This window comes from Coturnix japonica, chromosome 12, assembly GCF_001577835.2.
Source record: "Coturnix japonica isolate 7356 chromosome 12, Coturnix japonica 2.1, whole genome shotgun sequence".
Classification (NCBI taxonomy): Eukaryota; Metazoa; Chordata; class Aves; order Galliformes; family Phasianidae; genus Coturnix; species Coturnix japonica.
In genome coordinates, this window is record NC_029527.1 from 1,079,936 (window position 1) to 1,099,532 (window position 19,597).

Below are 19,597 nucleotides of genomic sequence, written 5' to 3' on the forward strand. Positions count from 1 at the left end.
GAGGAGCTCTAGGCTAAGTCTTTACTGCTTGAGTTTACACCAGGATTGTTCATCGGGCTTAAAAGTATTTGGGGTGAGGCTGGGACTCAAATCTGTGTCCTTTTTGCTTGGTCAGCAGCTGTCAGAAACTTCATGATTCCATTGTAAGAACGCCATTAAAAAAATGTGAATATTCAACATTCCTGAGGGGACAAATGGATGCTGTTCTGAGAAGAGTTGGTTGGGCATATTAGGAGTTCCTTGCTAATTTTTACACACTAAATTAAGGCATGAGAGCGTTATTTATGAGAGTATCGATTACTTCATTGTAGTGATAGCTCATGAGGTTTCCATGCTTTTGTTATTTAGATAAATCAGCTGCTGGTCACTTCATTGATTCTGTTTCAGAGCTTGGTGTAAGTAGACCAGATGGATTAACAGCAACTTCATCCTTTTCTCAGAGTTATGTAGCTCTTATCCTTGACTAATTATTTTGCCATGTCAGGTAATGTTCCTACTTTCCTTTATTCTGCTCAAGATTATCTTGATTTCATTACAGAGGTCAAAGCTTCTAAAACACATTTCATTCATTTTTTGTTTTATTTAGCTTTTTGTTGTTGTTGTTATTTTTTCCCTATTATTTCTGTTGATGCTAGCTTAATTTCCATATAAGAATATATTCTTTGTACAGGTCAAAGGATGATGGCCAGATACAAAAGCAGTCGGCTGGTCCTTAAGCATGTGGGTTAACCAACACAGCTCGCTCGAGCTTTCTTCATAAAAACACATAGACGTGGAAGCAGGACTCTGTGCCCTTGGCAGAAGGGAAGTGGGAGCAGAAGAGCAGTCCGAGGGGGAGAACATGACAGCACCATGGAGAGCTCCCGGGACAGGGAGCTGGTTGGAGCGTGTATGTAAAGTGTATAAAGCAAGCCACTAAGCCTCCAGTCACTATTTTCTATGAACCAAGGTTTAGTGGTCCCTAAACAAAGCAACACCGTTAGAGAGAGCACTTAAATAAATACATGCACGAATAATTCGGGCTCTGCGTTCATCTGTAGATACTCGGCTAAAGGCTGTGGTTAAAGTCAGACCCTGAGACAGCAGCCCTGATGCACTTCCAGGAGTGATGAAACCACTACTCAGGTGGTTTCACTCAATTTCTCACAATCAAAGATATCTTTCAAGGCAATGGATAAATATAAGAAATATCTAATTCCGAAATGGATGTCCAACAAACAAAAAGACTAAAACAAACCCCCAGGGTTAAAAGAAGAGTTTGCAAATGTTTCTGAATTCTCATTTCAGAAATGACAGGAGTTAATTGTTCCTTTGGTCGTGCTGCCTCTATCTTGAACGTTAAAAAGAACTGATAGAAAAAGGTATCAGTTTGTCACAGCAGTGCTAATTAATGTTTTACATTAGCTCTCTTTTAAGAACTAATTTGCTGTAGTGAGTATATCGGGGTAAGAGGGAAGGGGTTGCAATAGTGTTCTTCTCAAACTTCTTAAGTATTTAACCTATTCTCAGTATTAACCTGCAGGAACCCTGCTTTAGCTGGGGAGTTGGACTGGAGCTCTGACCGCTACCATCCTCTGGTTCTGTGATTCATGATGCAAATGGAAAATGTCCCTTTTCACTAACTAAAGAACAAAGTATTCTGTTTCTGTAGTACAAGGAAAATGTTTATCCAGCACGAGCTGTGGTGTATTATAAATAAAGGTCCAGCTGACTGATAAATTACCACCTGCATGGAATTTCTCATAATTATCCTTGATGTATTCTATTGGTAGTGAAACACGAGTCAATCCGTTCTCTACTTCTGTGCTTAAAACAATATAAAACAAACCATTTGTCTGACTTAATTCAGACACCTTCTAGGCAAGCAACGTAGAAACTTACAAACTGTTTCATATTGGCATAAAAGCATCGATCCGCCTTTGTTCGTATGCAAGTCCTGCTCTCTCCTGTTTTTATCATTTGTTCTCAAGCAATATTTCAACTGGAGCAAAAGTAAGTTAACATCACATTGGTGACTGTGAGAGGTGTTTTTTGGTGGTTTGGGGTTGTTGTCCTAAGCAATAATTGTCCTGATGAAAGGATATTCAGGCAGATGAGGTTGTGGGTTGTGTATCTCTGCACTCTGACCTTCCATTGTCCCTTACAAGCATTCGAAAGGATTGTGCAGTTCCCTTGATCTATTTAAGAGAAAGAAACTGTGTCAAATCTCTCTACTCCTTAGCCAGCTATCTTTCAGATCACATCTATATTACATTATAGCAAGGTAGCTTACGGTATAAGATGCACTTTAATTAATACTGTGTTGAACGTTAATGTGTTTGGATAAGGACAATTGCATCTGCTGTAAATGTAACCATAAGCAACTCACAACCCTTCCAACATAACAGCTTAAGTAATTTTTAACACAGTTATTTAGAATGATGAATCCTTCCTTTTCAATTCCTTCCTTTTCAATAAATAAGGCCTCAGAGTGTGTGTCTGTCATTGCTGCCATATAGTAGAGCACAGGTGGATTTCTGTGAGAGGTGGTTGCTCTGCTCTGAAAAGTATCTACGTTTGGTAGATGATGAACTTGGACATGGATGCACTCTGAAGAAAATTCTGTCTTGTTGTTGTGGTTTTTTTTGGGTTGTTTTTTTCTTTTCTTAAGCCAGAAAGAGATCTGTCTCACTGCTGGTCAGCTGGCACAGAGGGGAGTCCAAGAACTGCTGTTGAATGAAGAGACTGGGAAGAACTGACTGACTCCTGTCACTGCAGAGGCTTTCTGCTCTCAATACAAGCAAGAGATAAGCAGGTATTTATTACTGAAAAAATATATATATCCAAAATTATAAATCCCAGCAGCAGCCGATCTCCAACTGATGCAACTCAGTGCCAGTTCTTTGTCCCTTTGGAAAGTTATTTCTGCACGCTGTGGGAGCCTCATGAAGTAATGAAGCTATTGTAAATATATTTGCCTAAATATGGATCAGAATTAAGAAGTGATTGAATAAGTTGTTTTGTTCTACATTGATCATGTAAAGCATACTCACTTATTGGCTGCTTTCTTGTTTGTTCTCTGTATAGGAAAAGGAAAGCCAACATCTCAACAGCAAACAAAAAGCTCTAGAGAAAGCTAGCCATGTTCACTACTGAAAAGTAAGTTGCAAGCACTAAAAAGAAATAAATAATGAAGGTTTCCACAGCAACATAAGTTCTGTAGAGCAAATTGACAACTTTCATTCTGTTTTATTACATAATGATAGAGCAGATACTCTATAAAAAGTGCTGGATGCGTTCAAAGTTAGGTTATTAAGTGGTTTGGTGTGCTCCTAAGACCTGACATCGAGCAATTGAGCTCCAGAGGCTTCTGAAAACGCTGTGTGGAGGGGGTTGTCTTCTTCCCATGGCCAGCCTTGTGCACTGGAGCTGTGTGTCTGGGTTAAGGATCTTATTATCTGCTCAGGAGGGGTAAGTAGGCCTGGTTTCATTTCTGCTCCAGAAGAGCAGCAGGAGCACAGCACACATTGCTGCCCATACAACCAGCAGGGCTAGGGGTGAATGCAGCCCTATGGGAGGACACTCACTCCTGCTCTGGGAACAGAGAGAACCCATCCCTGCAGCAGAACAGTACATGGATTTAAACCAGTTTAAAACTAGTTCCTTGTGAGCAGCCCTTAGATATAGATTGAGACCATTTGGGAGCCCTCAGCTCCCATCTCTCCAAGGGTAGCGATCGGCTCTCTGTGCTTTCTAAAGGCCTTTCAGCCTGTAGGCTGCTTTTAGTACAGGTTACGGCTGTAGAACAGCACATCTTCCCGCAGGCCCCGCTCTGAGCAGGGTCTGCCCGGCTCTGTCAGCGCCGCCCCCGCGCCTCGCGCCTCGTGCGGGAGAGAAGGGGAGGGGAAGGGAGGGGAAGGGAGGGCAGGGGAGGGCGGTGCGGCTCAAGCAGCGCGTGCGCGCATCGCTCCATCGAGGGGGGGGCGCGGCAGCGAGAGTCCAACGGCGGCGGCGACGACGGTGGTGGAGACGGGAGCGGCGTTGGGGCTCAGGGCCGAGCAGCTCGGCGGGGCCGCGGCATCGCGCTGGGAGAGCTGCCGGGCCGCCCGCGGGCGTTGAGGTGAAGAGCGGCCGCCGCCGTCTGCGCTCGGGCGGGTGGGAGGGGGGCGACCTCCCCCGCCCCCCCCCACCCCCCTCCGGTCTCCCCAGGCCGGGACCTGCCGGGTACCAGCAGCCTGAGGCGGGGGCTGCGCTGCGGCGGCGGCCGAGGAGCTGCGCCCCCGCTGAGCGAGGAGGAGGAGGAGGAGGAGGAGGAGGAGGAGCAGCCGCCCCCGCTCCATGAGCGGCGCCCGCCCGCCCCGCTCTGCCCAGGGGACCCGCGGCCGGCGGCCGCCGCAGCGCCAGCAGCATGTGGAGCCCGACCGAGGAGGAGAAATACGGCGTGGGTAGGTGCCGCTCAACCCCCTCCCTCCCATCCCTTACTGCCCTGCCATCCCCCCAGCACCGCCTGCCGCCGTGCCCGGCCTCGGGGTGCCGTCTGTTCGGGGTGCCGTCTGTTCGGGGGCCCGATGGCGCCCGTCGGCACAGAACGCATCACTCAGCCTTGGCCGTGCCGCGATGCTCGGTTCTTTTCCTCCTCGCCTCCATCCGCCGCGATGTTGTTTATGTGGAGTTGGGCTCCGTGGCGGTGTCATTAGGGGGCGGCAGCGACGCACCTGCGGCGGGGCTGGGCCGGGGATGCGGGGTCGGGATACGGGCACGGCCGCGTTCCGCTGCTGCCCACCGCTCTGAGCTCTGCGCCGATCCCCGAGAGCTCCGCTGTGGCTTCGGGCTTGTTGTTCTGTTTGTTTTTTGATGCCGGGGCCGTGAATGCGGTGAGAGGTTTCTGTTGGTTGCGGAGGCGCCGTGCAGCCCCCAAGGAAGACGCACGCTTCGTTTGGCTTCGTTTTTATTTTGCTTCAGTGTGTGCTTTTTCAATGGTTTGCGAGCTATTCGCGGTCTAATAATAATAAAAGTAGGCAGCCTATGCCAGGTTGGCTTCCTAAACATCTCGTTATAGTTAACAATTGCCTATATAGGTGTTTTTAAGTTCCACGGTGGGTTGTGGTCATCAGCTTCTGCAGGTACAAAAAATCCCCTCTGCCTCGCTATGGAGCTCCAACCCGCACTGTTAGTGTGGGCTTTGGATGGCCGGCATGCACAGTTAGAAGTCGCAATGCTGATGATGCTTAAAGCAAACTCTGAACGTGCCAGCAAGCAGCAGAACACACCGGAATGCTTTAGGTTGGGGGAGCACCCTGTGCAGCGTGGATTTGGCTCGGTGCATCCCCCACGGCTTCTGTAATAAGCAGACAAACGAAGAATTGACTTTTGTTTAGGAAAGAAACCATAGCAAGCAATGGAGTGTGGTGTGTTGGATGAGAAGCTGTAGGGCAGTATGTAATCACCAGGATTATGTAAAATTAACCAATTGCGTTGTGCTTTGTGTGCTTGTTTGGAGGATGCAGAGGATCTGAAACTTGGTCCTATGGAAAGCCCTGGTAGAAAGCCGCCCCTCTTGTCCTGCTGCTAAACTTGCAGGTGTTTGCATTGAAAACAATTCCTCTTCTTTCACATCATGTTGGTTTTCCTCCTTCCTGTGGTTCTTCCTTGCTGTGAGATGCTGGAGTGTTGGCTTTGGGACTCAGAGCTTTGAGCTCTGCTTGGCCACTGAGGGTGGGTGGGAAACTCTGCTTGTGTCAGGAGTTTGGTGCCACAGGTGGGGGCAGTGCTGGGGAGCACTGAGTTCTGTTAGCCCTTGGTGTGGGGTGAGCTGTGCTGCTGGAGCTGGAGGTGTGGTTGTGTTGTTGGGAGATGCTTATCTCTTGGGCTTCGTTAATTTGTTTGTATTTATCACTGTCCCTCCCGAGAAACCCTGTGTGCTTTTCCCCACATGCTCTGAAACGACTCTGATGTCCCTTTGCATGGAGGCAGTGCAGTCACATCCCTGCTGGGGGGGAAAAGTGTGTTTCCAGCTCATGCAACACAACACACAGCTCTCTGCTGAAATACAGCGGTGCCTGGGCAGGCCTGGCTGCCTGCTCTGTGCTGTGGGCACAGCAACGCTACGCCACGATGTAGATAATCTGGATGCAGTTCTATTTATTGAAAGTAACTCCAGATTTGTGCCTTCTCATCTCCCCCTGGGTGACAAATGATGAAATATATCAACAGTCCATGAAGCTGCAGTGTTATGTCCTTAACTCCCAGCGCTCTGCATGGCGTTATGATGTGGAATACTGATGGAAGAACCCTGAGACTGTGACACTTACATGGACTTTTCTGAGGAAGATACCATGTTTCTGCTCTCAATGTGTCGATACTGAGGGGTTTTGTATTCTGCAGTGGCTTTCAAAGAGTTTCAGAAGACATTTGTCACACACTTGCTGGCACCCTTCACAGCTCCGCCAACTCGTTACTGCGTGAGAATTCATTAAAGTTATTGATGGAACATCAGCAGCTTTCTGGCAGTTCCAAAGTTCTCGTGCCTGTGAAGCTGCAGCTGAAGAAGCCTTGGATGCCTGCAGCTCTGTGCAGCACTGCCCGGCTTGCACACAACTCCTCGCATGGTTTTGCAGCAAAGGTCCTCAGAAATTGCTTGGGATATTCAAAAGAAAGAAATGGAAAAGCTCCACGGATGCAGCTGAAGTTCTTCCTTGCTTGCTCCTGCCTGCTCCTATCTGCAGTCTGTTGTGACTGTTTCCCTTCAGCTCCATGTAGAAATGCTTGTATGCAGTGCCTGTGCTCCCAGCTGGCGTTGGGATTGCACGCCCTGGGGTTGGCAGCATCTCTCCTGTGGGCACTGCACCGTTGTGCACGCTGCTGCTCAGCTCTCCCAGTGGGTTATTGCAGATAACGAACTCTCCAGCCCCCTAGTGTTGTAGTGGCTTTAAAGCAGTCCGCCTCTTAAAGAAAATATTAGTTGCATTAAGCTTCCCAAGCAAATATTCTGTAATAACAACGAGTTAAAAGAAAAAGCTTAGCAGGTGAAAGAGACCCCTCTAGTAAATAACTGTTAATTACAATTTAGCAAATGATGGTGAGCTGATTAATTAATGAAGCTGCAAGTTTTTGCTGCTCTCTATCCATGCAAGGAACATGTTTAGGTCATGCTCAAAAAAACCCAAAGATGTTTGTAGTTGATCCTGTACTTTGTGGCTGGCCACGCTAAATGTATGGATGCTAAATCACAGGGAAGCAGGAAAACCAGCCTGCACAAACAGCATCTACTGCTGCCTTGTTGGGAGTTAGTGGGTTAAAACCTGTTGATTGCTTTATTTGAACAAAGTGATTGTTGTGTATTTATTTTCATTACTCAACTGATGAGAATAAGAAGTCAATCTCTAAGCATGAATGCACAAAACAAAAGCCTCCCTTGCTGCTAGGAAAGGCTGGAGCATCTTAATGTCCTAGTTACAGTTCAGTACTGCAGCTTCTGCTTTTTGATCCTTATTTTCTTTCTCCTGCTATTTGTTGGCTTGCACATCTTGCAATTCTCTGTAATGTATGGAAAAGCAAGGCTGTCCAACATAGAAAACGTCTGCCTTGCTTCTGTGTCGTGCTCAGTTCTCATCCCTCGGGTGTTAGGCCATGGGTAGGTGAAGGAGTGCTTCCAGGTGATGGATGCTGCAGCTTCCCTGCATCACTGAAGCAGTTGATTACATGTTTAAAATGAAAAGTTTCAGAGAGGTGAAAAAAAGCCTCTTCAAAATTGGCAGTAACTCCATGTTTGGTGGAGAGCCCCAGGGCAGCGTGGTCCAATGGGGTCAGCCAGCCCATGGCAGGGATGGGGCTGGGAGGACTCTTCCAACCCAAGCCACTCCATGGTTCTGTGAGCTGGTAACATGGGAAGCAATATCAATCACTGCAACTGTGTTCTGTGTAGTGGGATGTAGATTGTAGCTCATCTCCTTCTTACCTTGCTGCCAGCAGCTTAACAGTCTGGCAGCAGCAGGGACGTGACTAAGGATATTCTTCAGTGATCTGCCTTGGGACCGAAGCCATCCAGAGGGATGTGCTCATAAACCTCGGAGTAACAGTTTTCTGGGAGGTGCTGGTAGTAACTGTGGGCTTATGCTGATTTGTCTGCAAAACTGGGTGGTCAGTGCATTGGAGTTGTTCTGAGTTGCATTATTTTGCCCTGAAGAACGTGGTTTTTCTTTGTGACCTTGAGAATGAGCAAGTGAATTCATCGGTCTGGGGTCATAAAGGAAGTACATAAATGTTATTTGACTGAATGAGAGATGAATCACAGCTCCTGAGCTACGTGTGAGCAGAGAATTCCAGTGTAGACAGGAAAGCTTAGCGAGGCTTCATTTAATGGGGCAAACAGCGCAGTTTCAGTTCAGTGTATGTCTGTACTTCTGTTACTGAGATCACCTGGGACAGGATATGCTGTTTGGTGGGAAGAGATGAATGTGTCTTGGCTCATTAACCGTAGGAAACAGCAACCAGATGACAGCGTAGCTACTCATGTGAATAACTGGTCTGCAGAGCTGGATGAGAAGTGACCCCTTACTATTTGAGATCATCTAAATGCTGGCTGCCCACACTATGGTAGAAGCTAGCCAAGATTTTCTAACTATGGGAGAAATAAGGTTGAAAAGAAGGTTTTTGGATCGTGTGCAAAGGCAAGAAATCGGGCACTTATTTCAGCAGTTTATTGTGTGTTTTGTATGGAATGTTGGGTGATGCTGGTGTAAGGAGTTGGAGTGTTGCAATATGGGTTCTAACTTTTGATGCTGTGATGTTTTTCAGAGCACTTTGCTTGTGGTTAAACTGTGAGATGCCTTTGGCCAACACCTTCAGGACTGTTTGCTGGTGGGATGGGAAGGAAGCTCTCTGCCCTGCCCACAGTCAGGCTCACTTCCTAAGGATGACAGTGCTGAGGTGCAGGGCTGTCTGTCCTCACCCAGCATCTCTCCACCAGTGGTGAGCAGTGTTGTGTGATGGGAGTTGGCAGTCTCAGACAAAATCTTACTGCAAATGTTATGAAAGTTGCTGATGGGAAACAAAGAATTTTCTAGTGATGTACAATATGAGTGCAAATAAGCAGCTGTTGACTCACTGAGAAGAATAGATAAAGTTCTCTCAGGAATTTTCCTGGTACAACTTGTTTGTTTTCTGTAGGGCACGGAGCCATTAGTGTGAGCATGGAGTGACCGGGAGGTGCTTTGTGGGCAAGAACGGGGCTGGGTAGAGACTGGCACTGCACTGGTTTTGCTTTGGGGTTAGATGTGAAAGGGAATAGAAAGGTAAGTGCCCGTTTGTAGGGAGCTAGGATTTGTGTTTGTTCAGAAAACAAGTTAATTGATATGCTTCTTTTGCATGGTTGTGCTCTGGAATAGTCTCAGCAACGTGTTTGTTGGCATTTAAATGCCCATAGAAAGAGGATCTTTGGGAGTGAGGAAGGATGGTTCTTCTCCATGAGCACATGAGATGGACCTGCAGCAGTGTTTCTGATTGGGATATCAGCCGGTGGTTTGCAATTGTTCTGATAGGAAAGAGCTGTCAGTGCCCAATAACCTCCAGTCCTTACTGCAGTCGGAGTCGTATTTAGTGTTTCATAGATGAGATGGGAGCTCTTCTCAGGTGTGGGTGTGAGAACATTGACGAAGGAATTGAAAGGCTGAAGGGTTATTCAGCTGTTATAGATTTTGCTGCAACTTCTCATGCTTCAGATAAAAATGGTGGTGATTTGTAGGTTGATAAAGTTTGTATTGCTTTCTCAGTTGTAATTTTCACTGTGCGAGAGGCTGAAGGAAGCATTGCAGTAAGATCTTGTTCAGAGGCAGGTGCGCTCATTGCTTTTGTTATGAATTAGTTTGAATACCACAACAGTTTACTCTTATTCTGTTTCAAAACCTGTTTGCATGCTGAACCTCAAGGCAGAGAGATGAAAAACCTCAACCAAGTGAGTGATGTTACAATCAAACCTGTCTTCAGGTGTTTGGAAGCCAGAATCAACTCTGAAATCTCTTCTGAGATCCTGGAAGCATCCCTTAAGCTCTCTGCAACTGTAGTTCCTTCCTCTTAGACCCTGTTACCTGTGTTATTTTAAGCAGTCTCCAGTCAAAGCACGATGAAGGCTGATAGCTGAGGGCTGAGCAGCACATGGAGGTCATTCCTCTTGTCCTGCTTTAGTGCTTCTTCGCTCTCTTCTTTGGACTCTGGAGCCCTGGGCCTTGAGGAAAGCCATGGCAGGTGCTGCTGGGCATAGAGTCATGTCGTTCTGCTGTCAGTGTGAGCTGGTAGCAGCACTCTGACACAGAAACAGAGGTTTCTTTAGATTTTATGATGTAAGGGAGCTGATGCATAGTTTTAATGTTGGTAGTGGTGATTAGATTTTTTTCTCCCCTAAATTTTTTTGATTTAAATAGAAGTCAGTGAGTTACCCAGTTTATGTCAATGAAGCCTTACATACACGTCAGACCCGAAGGAACGGCTGGTTGAACAGGTGCGGGTTGAAAACAGAAGTGGCTTTTAACAGGCCTGTTTGTATGCACCCCAACGTGCAGTTCTCCATAGTGCTGGAGGATGCACAAAGAGCACAATAACACCGCTTGATAGGGCGCATTCTCAGCTACAGAACAGTATTGTTCAGCGCAGTCACCACCTTCAGTAGATTTGCAGGGATGAGCAGATCGAGGTGCTCTTGGTTCCATGCTGTGACAGCTGTGTGTGACCTACCAGAGTGTGCCTTGTCTGTCATGTCCCTGTCACCACTGCTGAAATGCATCACCACCCCCCTGTGCTCACATCCCCTGTTTGCTCCATCAACATAGATCATAACCACCAAGGTAACTTCACATGATGGACTTAGCAGTTAGCCAGCAGGGCTGGGAGTTGTGTGGTGTAGTTGGTGTGGAATGGGGGCTGGGGTGGGCAAGGAGGGCAGGAAGGGCCTGTTTGTGGTTAGCTGCTTTCTGGGGAGCTGTGGGGAAGGCAGCACAGCCGTTCCTCAGGGCTGCCCAGTGACAGGGCATGGAGCAGTGGTCTCTTACCGTCCAGGACATGAATTCTTGCACCACCAGCAGCCAGGTGCTTGAGCAGGCTGTCTGGGGAGGTAGTGCCACCTCTGTCATCCAGGACAGATGGTACTCAGCTGGTTTCTTGTGTCTCCTGGTGTTCAGCAGGACACTGGAGCTCTTGCTGGCTCACACTGTCGGTGAGGAATGGTGCAGGGAAGCACCATAAGGGGGGAGTTCTCCCCTTTGTAGGCTGGCATGAGGCAGCCCCTGTCCCTCCTCTAAGGGGACAGAAAGGGGTTGCTTTGTTCTTTCCACATAGGGCAAATGGTGTATGGGTAGGGGACTTCTGTTCCCCCAGGAGAGAATGGGGGAGCTGATAGCTGGGAGTTGATGCACATGGGAAGGGTGAGTGACCAGGACCAGTGCCTGCAGGGCTGGGAGCTCAAAGTCAGCTCTGTAATATAGGTGAGAAAGTGGACACCACTGTGGGCTTTTTGTTTCAGTCCTACCTCTTGTCACCAGGATGTGCAAAACTATTTTAAACAGCTCCCGATTTTTGAGCCTAATCTCTATTTTTGTCTAGGAGGGTGGGGGGAAGGATGCTCGCAATAATTCCCTTTGCTAGTGAATGATCACCTTTCTTCTCAGGCATCTGTTTCTTTTTTTACACAACTATTTTCCTAGCATGACTCAGGAGGAGGAGGCGGCGTTGCTAGGCAGCCGCGCCAGTGCCCTGCGGATGCCTGCGATGGCAGCAGGCCTTGCCTGCAAGGATGTGCCTGCAAGGATGTGCTGCTGCAGGGCTGCGCTGCCGGCGGCTCTCGGATCCATGTGCACCACGCAGCATCCTGGCAGCAGCAACTGCTGCCTAGCAACTGCCGGCCGGCCCCAAATACCTTCACTTAATTGTGCTGTAATTTGGGTAAAGCTCAGTGCCGTGCAGATTCCCTTCAATTCTGCAGTATATTTTTCCTTCCTCAGGGTTTGCTGTAGAAGTTCATAAAGACCGTTAATAAGGTCAAAAAATTCTTTAGCTCTCTTCTAAGGCGAGTCTTTTGTTGAATCCTTTCTCTCCTATTGTAACGTTTGGATGGCTTTTAATCAGCTTTTGATAATCTTTTTTTGGCGTGTGTGTATTACATTAGTGCCTGCCCGTTCCAATCGGATTAGAGCCCTGTTCTGTGCTGTGTGTGCCAGCACACTGAGGGATCCCCCTGCACACCCTGAACGTACCTGGGTAGCCGGTTCTTAGGGCTGTACCTGGGCTCATCCTTCCCCTCGTACCGAACCTCTTGGTGTTGTCCTTACTTCACCAGCAGAGCGTTCTGGAGGCGTTTGCTTCTAGTTTTCTATGTAAACATACCTGCAGAATGTGGCCTGATCTTGCACATAGCTCTGGCTGACTCAAATTAATTGATGACAAATAATTGGTCGTGCAGATACTAGGAAGGTGTGCTGTGAGGGTGCAAATATTCTTCCAGGTATTTGTAGAATAAATGAGAACATTTTCATCTAAATTTCCCTGTGGTTCTGTTCCCTTGTCAAATTATCATCCAGGTCTGACAAGGCAAACTCTGGAGCTGCCAGGCTTCATCAAGCTGTTCCTCAAAACATTCAATCATAATGACCTTTAATTTCTGATAAAAATCTGAAGGTCTTTTTCCTTCATAATCTGTTCTTTGGCCTTTTAAACAGTCAGGCCTACCATGTTCTGTTTGCAGGAGCTGCTCCTCTTTGTAGGCAGAAGGGCTGCAGTTCTGTGGGGCTCACAGTGATGGCTTTGGGCAGTAGGGGTCCTTTCCCCCTGCAGGGGGGTTTTATAGCACAGTTGCCACACAGGCAGGTGAAGCTGGATGCTGGCCATTAGGTGAATGCTTCCTTATATTGCTGATATGACTGAGACCTTTCCCTGTCTACGGTATGAAAGCATGAAGACTCAAATAACTGGAAAATAAATTGAATAGAAGAGACCCCTAAAATGTCACAAACTGAGAGCATTCTGGAATTATGAATCATGTGGACAGGAAGAACTGAAATGGATCATTTGTGCTTTGAATACAAGGCAGAGGGCACTGCTAATGCTGGACCTGAACAAATAGGAGTGTTTTCTATGTGCTGCACGAGTAAATTGTGCAGTCCTGGGGTGATGTGGGTGTTAAAGTTGTGGGAAAACATCTGGCTGGAACAGGTCTGGAAATGTGCTATTTTATACATATGTAAGTTCTAATGCTGGTGAGAATTACCTTAGGGAGTCCCAATCCCAACATTGCTTATGTTCAGCAAAGCTGCATCTTTGTTCTCATGCCTTTACCTCACTTTCTTGCTCCAGCCTCTGTTAAGGGGAAGGTATTGGGTTTACTGCTCTCCCCTAATTTACATGGGGACTGAATTGTCATGTAGGTGCTGCATGGGGGAAGATTGAGTTCATCTTATTCATCTGTTAAAACTAGCTTATGCTGTTTGACAGTAGGTGCTTCCAGTACATGTATTCATACTGGAAAAGCTGTTTAGGGAAAAGATATGTCCTCACTGTAATCCACAGTCATTTGGAATAATGACATGATTTTCTTCAGGAACAGTCAGTCCTAGAGGCAGTATCAGAAATCATATGAGCAAAAAAATAGATGTGGTCACTGCTGGTAGTGTCAAATGTTGTATGTAACATGTAGTGGGTACGTTTGAGCAGCAGTGATTTCCACTGTGGAAGAGAACACATGAGAAATAAAGCAAAGGCAAAAGATGATAAAGCCCAACTTAATGATGAGAAGAATGTAACTGAGGTCTGGAGAAGGCAAAGGGAGCAATGGAAGCACGAAAACCTCTTGAACCAGTTTTGTTTCTCAGCCCTCATTTAAATAAATACTTCTGCTTTTCACTGTTACGTTTGGGAATGTGTGGAGGGAGAGGGCCCTGCTCCCTTCTGAGAGCAAACAAATGACTTACTGTGGGCTGAGCTGTATTTTGTCTTGTAAATGGTTCATTATGCAACATCCAACTATTTTTGTAGGCTTTAGTGTGATGTGAGGAAATAGGCTGCAGAAGAATCAGAAAGGATGGGCTCAGGGTGCATATCTATACCAATACATGGTGCCACAGAGTAGTTCTGCTTATGGACACAGCTGGATTCTGCTGGAGCCCATGTGTGGCTGTGCTGTACTGCACAGTGCTGGGGCATTTTCCTCCTTTCCTTTTAGCTTCTCTCCCTGCTCACATGAAAATGTGACACAGTTCTCTCACTAAGTTTATCGTGCAGTTGACGCAATCCGTTTGAGAAGAAAAATGATCTGTGGAAGCACTGAGGCCCAGGTGAGCCTGGGTGGGGAAGCTGGGACATAGAAATTGGATAAGAAGCAATTTCAGAAAGCAAGATATATTATCAGCTGTGCCACTGTGGAAGTGAAAGCAGCTCTGTTGTCTGGCTGGGCAGCAGAGGGTAATAATGAGACATGAAATCTAATGTTTCTCTGCCAGTGAACTGTATCCTATTTTTGCCTTAATAGTGTTCAGCTAAGGTCACAAGTCAATAACAGGGGACAACAGAAGCTTGATTTGGGATTCCTTAAGGACAGTGTGGGAGGGATCCTGTCAGCCCAGCCAAACATTCAGCTCTTGGTCTCTCCTTGGTAGTGACCTGTAGCACACGTTTCCAGTGGAGGAGCACAGCACAACATGCCAATAATTCATTGTGTAAAAGCTCTTGTGCCATGTTTGTGGCATCTTGTCTCACTTCTTTCTACCTTTCCACATGGTGTTCTGTCCTTTTTGGTAAAGGACATGTTTTTGGTAAAGAGGAGAACTGGCAGATGGTGGTTTGCTGTGAATCTTACACAGCACTGTATATGATTGTCTTGCCTATTTTCCCAAGAGCATTGTGCTGTGCCATGCGGGGAGGGTCTGGAGGTGCCTGAGCTGATGCCAGGATTTGTTACTATCAGCCCTGGGCTTCTGCTCAGTGTGGTGGGAGCAAGGCCAGAGATTGTGGGTTAGGTGTGAGGTTGGGATTGTTCAGCCCCATGGACTGAGTGGCATCTGTCTGCACTGTGTGCTCCTGCTCGGTCCTTCTGCAGCGCTGCGTCACCCCCCGTAGCACAAAACTTAGTCACTTGGCTACTTCCCAGCTTCCCTGGATCACCAAGAAATATTTTATTAAGAACAGGCTTCAACGTGGAGCCCTTCAGAGCTTCCTAGTCAGTCTCAGAAATAAATCAGCTTTCTCTCCTAGTTTCTGATCCATACAAAGGCCTTCCCCCTTTATCATAGCCAAGCTCAGGTTCTTCAAGAGCTTCAGATGTTTCAGAACAGCTCCTTTTTCTAAAATCCTGGTAGGTTGAATTGACTGGAAGACCTTTGAAGGTCTCAGTTATGCTGTATTTCCCACCCATATTTGTGTTCATTCCTTTCAAGTAACACCGCGGAGAAGAATTGCATTCCTAGAAGTGACTTTGTAAATAAGATTGTGTTGCATTAATATGTTTTTAGTGATTAAAAAGGTAACATCTGTAACTTTGGCAGTAACCTTTGGAGTCATATATCAGACTGCAGAGCAGCCACAGGGTTCTGGGATTCTGTCACAGTCAGCAGCTTTTTTTGCAGTTCTTTATTTGTTTCAGGGATGATAAACAGTGGGTTGTCATGAACAGTTGTACAAGATTCAGCTTGGTGTATTTGGTCAGCTTACTTGGGTTGGCTTGCAGTTAGGTTGGTGTGGCTGAAAAATCTCTTGAGATTTGGCATCTATTACTCTGCAGTATCTATCTGGCTGGTTTTGTACCTTATGGGTGATTGAAATTGTCCAATGCAGCAGATCTGCGTAGCCCACGGGTTTATCAATGAAGGAGCTGTTTTGCATTCTGCTCTATGGACAATGAGGAATGTGAGGTAGAAAATGTTTTATTTGAGAGTTTCAGTTCTAATGGAGACCAGACATCCAGATTGTACCCACAGCGGATGGACGGGGCTCACTTCTGTTCTCTGCATTTTACTTTTCCTTCTGAGTCAGGTGGGCATAAGAAAAGGGCTCTGAGTGTCTGCTGAGTGCAGGGCCTGAACTGTGCAGAGCTCGTGTCGTATTGATGCAGTACAGCCCTTAGGAGGTTTGTTTTATGTCAGCAGCCAGAACATCTAATAAATGAACAGTTTCCTTCTAGAAATTAAGAAATCTATTAGAATGATTTCTTCTAGGCCTAAATATACAGAAGTCATTATTCCCTATTAAGAGGGAAAAAAAGAAAAATCAGAATTTAAAGGTCACTTACGTGGATTGCTGGAGGGGCAAGGAGAAGCTGCCACAGCTCTGATGGTGGCCTTCTGGTGAGCCATTGGGCAGCTGCTGGGATAAGCATCAAGTGATTTTCGTTGATTGAAACCTATAGTTGTGGGTTCTTCATAGGTGAGTTCTCCAGTTCTGCAGGCTGGGCCTGTTTGCTGCATTGCCTGGTTTCCTGTTTGCTGCTGGCAGTTCTGCACAAAGCAGCTCCGGTCATGAGGGATTCAGTGGCCTTGACACAAAAAGGCATTCAGGGTGGAGATGAACTGCAGCTCCATCACAGAGAGACATCTCAGCTGTAGCCGAGCACTTGTATTTAAAGGGGAGCATTCTCTTACGCTGGGAAAGGCTGGTACTCATTGCAGGTTGTGGTCCCAGCCCTTGGGATCCCACCCGTAGCACTGTGCTGTGTGTAGGTGCCAGGGCTCTGTGTGCTGTGGGCAGAGGGCTTGGGTGGCTGAGTTCTATCTGTGCCCGTGTGAGTTTGTACGTGCTAATGGGCAGATGTGGGACCTGGGGTGGGGGGGAGTGGGGAATAAATCTCAGTGTTTAAATTTGTGTTTAAAATGGAGGTTAATTAAATTACCTTGAACAGTGTTTCAGAAGTTTAGTGTGGTAGTTCTTGAAAAGTACAGGTTCCTTTGTATTCCTTAGGGTATCCAATTAAACACCTTAGTACACGTTAGTATCGGATTTTGCTGGTCTATTAGCTGCACAAATGTTAATTGCAATGGGTGCAACTTGAAGGAGATTGATTACAGCGCTTCATTATTTTCTTTGAAGTTGGGACTGTCTGCTCTGATGCATTGTGCAGTGGAGTAAGAAGTGAGACAAGGAAGCTTCTGTGTCTAGTATGAATCTGGAGGTGGTGATTGAGGCAATTGAGCCTTGCTTGGTTCAAAAGTCTCATAAAAAGCTCCCCATTTGTGTCAGTGCTGAGCTTACCCTGTGATAAGGGCCGAAATGAAGGTATGTGATGCGGAGAAGTTGGCTGACAGGTTTTCTGGGCAGCTTTGTAGTAGCTATTTTTGTGTATGGAATGAGCTGAAGTGCTATGCTTAGAAAGAAAATTCACGCTCAGATTCAACCCTCATGTGTCTCTCTCTCTTTTTTTCCCCACCCTTCAGTGATATGCAGCTTCCGAGGAGCTGTGCCGCAGGGCTTGGTCCTGGAGCTGGGTGAGACCGTGCAGATCCTGGAGAAATGTGAAGGTAAGTGCAGTGCCCAGGAGGTTGTCCTGTTTGCTGGGTGAGAATGTGGAAATATTTTAATACAGCAGATTTTAGTAAGTTGTTCTGGAATAATGATGCATCAAATCAAAGCACTTGGATAAAGAACCAGCCTGACCCACTTTTTGTAGGAAAGGCTGAGTGCTTCTGGCACTAATCCAGTCTGATAGGGGGTCAGTGTGTTTGAAGTTAACCATCTGTCCAGAAAATCTTGAACCCTGACCTGATTGTTGTGCTGTAATTGGGTCTTGCAAGAAATTTTCATCACATGAAGTGTAGCCTGTGGTTTTTTTTTAAGCCATGTTTTCTAAATGTTGCTGTTATGTGTTTCAATGAAGCGTACCAGTGTTTATTGCTTGGAAATGCCCGAACACAAAAAAAACCATGAGTTGTGGAACAGAGGGGTGCGATTTAGGAACAATACTGGAAATAAATTGAAGAATAGAGATATAGAGATAAGTGCATGCTTCGTCCCAGGTCCTTTTTGTTCCTGAAGGAGAATGCCATTGTTAGCGTTACAGCTATGACCACGGTTCTTGTGTGGCTGTAGATGTCTGTGTGTGAGTAAACTGCACATCCCGATCCCTTGCTGTATTCCTGGGACTTCTGGTTGAAGTTGCATGTAAAAGGAGAATGCTTTTTATCCTAACATTCAGAGTAAGCAAATGGTGTAAAACATGTTGATCGAGAGGGAGGCTGACAAGGTACAGTGTGAGGATGTTTCTCTGTAGTCTGAGTCTGAATAATGGAACCTTAATCCTAAAGCATTTAAAGATAAATTCAGACCCCAGATCCACAAATCTGAATTCCAAATTCTCGTTCCATAGAACTGTGGTTTTGGTTTTGTGTTTGTTCAGTTTATGTTCCTGTTTCATCTCCAGTGCTGAAGTTCCTATATAAACCTCCTGGCTGCTTGTCAGATGGTTGCTTTTTCTTCTCTCTTGCCTAAAACTGTCTTTTGCTCTTGAGGCTTTCCTCATGCGTTCAGGGGGGTTGTTTTTTTTAGCTGCTGACTGAACTCTTCAATGAAAAAGTAACTGAATACTTGTGGTTCTTTCAGAAAAGTGGTGTTTTCCTCACCTATAAAGATTTAAATGAGAGTTCTGCAGTTCAGTGGTGATGTTTAATCCACAGAGAAGCGTGTTGTAAACGATACATCTGCTATCACACATGCAAATTGATAATATTTGTTTAAAAGCAACGTGGTGTGATGGGCTCAGCTTTGTTCAGACAGTGGTGTTGGTTGTGGTCGCTTTGCCAGGTCTTGTGAATGCTGCAAGCTCAGGAATAAGTACTTGAAAAGAATAATCTAACTCTAGGGGGAAACAGTGATATTGTTGGAGTCAAGCATGGTATTTTCAAACCATTTCCAGTAATCTGGGAAACTTCCAAAATTGAGGAGAAAAAGGCACAGTATCCAAAGGAGCAGCTTGCTCGTGGGAAAGCAAAAGGATAATCCAGCCCGTCTCTCTACAGTGTTACAGTAATTGGGCTCTGTGCTTTTTTTTGCTGGTAGTTTTGAGGACAGTTCCTCAAAGGCAGTTTGTGTCAGTCTTCAGATCATTGAGGAAGGAAGGCCCTCTGCTATGGGGTTCTCCTCTGTGGATGGAGGCTTTAGTGCACGTGGGCTGGTTGTTTTTTAAGCACACTATCCTGTCCTGTGTAGCTCTGCAGCTGAGCTTGTTTGTTTTTGCAGGGTAAAGGAACCAGTGTGCTTGCATGCACACACACGTTTATGTATATGTTTATACATGTATTGTGCAGTGGAGCTCTAAGGCTAATAGCACTAACAATAATGAATATTAACTGATAACACACGAGCAACTCCTCTTTTTTAATTGTAGTCATGCAGCTTCTTAAAACCTTCATGGTTTAATTTCTGTGTTAGTAGCAGTTTTCATTAGCCATACATGTAATGTACTTAGCTCCTTTGGTATCCAGCAGTGACTGGTAGAAGCAATTATTGATTGGCCAGCGTATGCAAAAGATAGCTGGCCTCCAGGTCTGAGGGTGTTATTCACAAGGCTGGAAAGACTTATTTATCTAGAATTCAGAATAAGTAGCTAAGATACCTGTATGTATTAAATTTGTAATCTGATAGATCTGTAAGATCT

General features: G+C 46.1%; 1 protein-coding gene across 12 annotated transcripts in view; it reads left to right on the top strand.

Moving 5' to 3' along the window:
* Window positions 1-4,194: 4,194 nt before the first annotated feature.
* Window positions 4,195-19,597, top strand: part of DOCK3 (dedicator of cytokinesis 3) — a 128,322-nt gene continuing 112,919 nt past the window's right edge. For 9 of the 12 annotated variants that reach the window (XM_015874526.2, XM_015874532.2, XM_015874528.2 and 6 more), the window contains exons 1-2: window positions 4,195-4,424; window positions 17,382-17,465. In XM_015874526.2, coding sequence (XP_015730012.1) covers window positions 4,388-4,424; window positions 17,382-17,465 — 121 coding nt within the window. In that variant the 5' untranslated portion in view covers window positions 4,195-4,387. The remainder of the gene's footprint in view (window positions 4,425-17,381; window positions 17,466-19,597) is intronic. The other 3 variants (XM_015874535.2, XM_015874538.2, XM_015874539.2) reach the window with 1 other exon arrangement.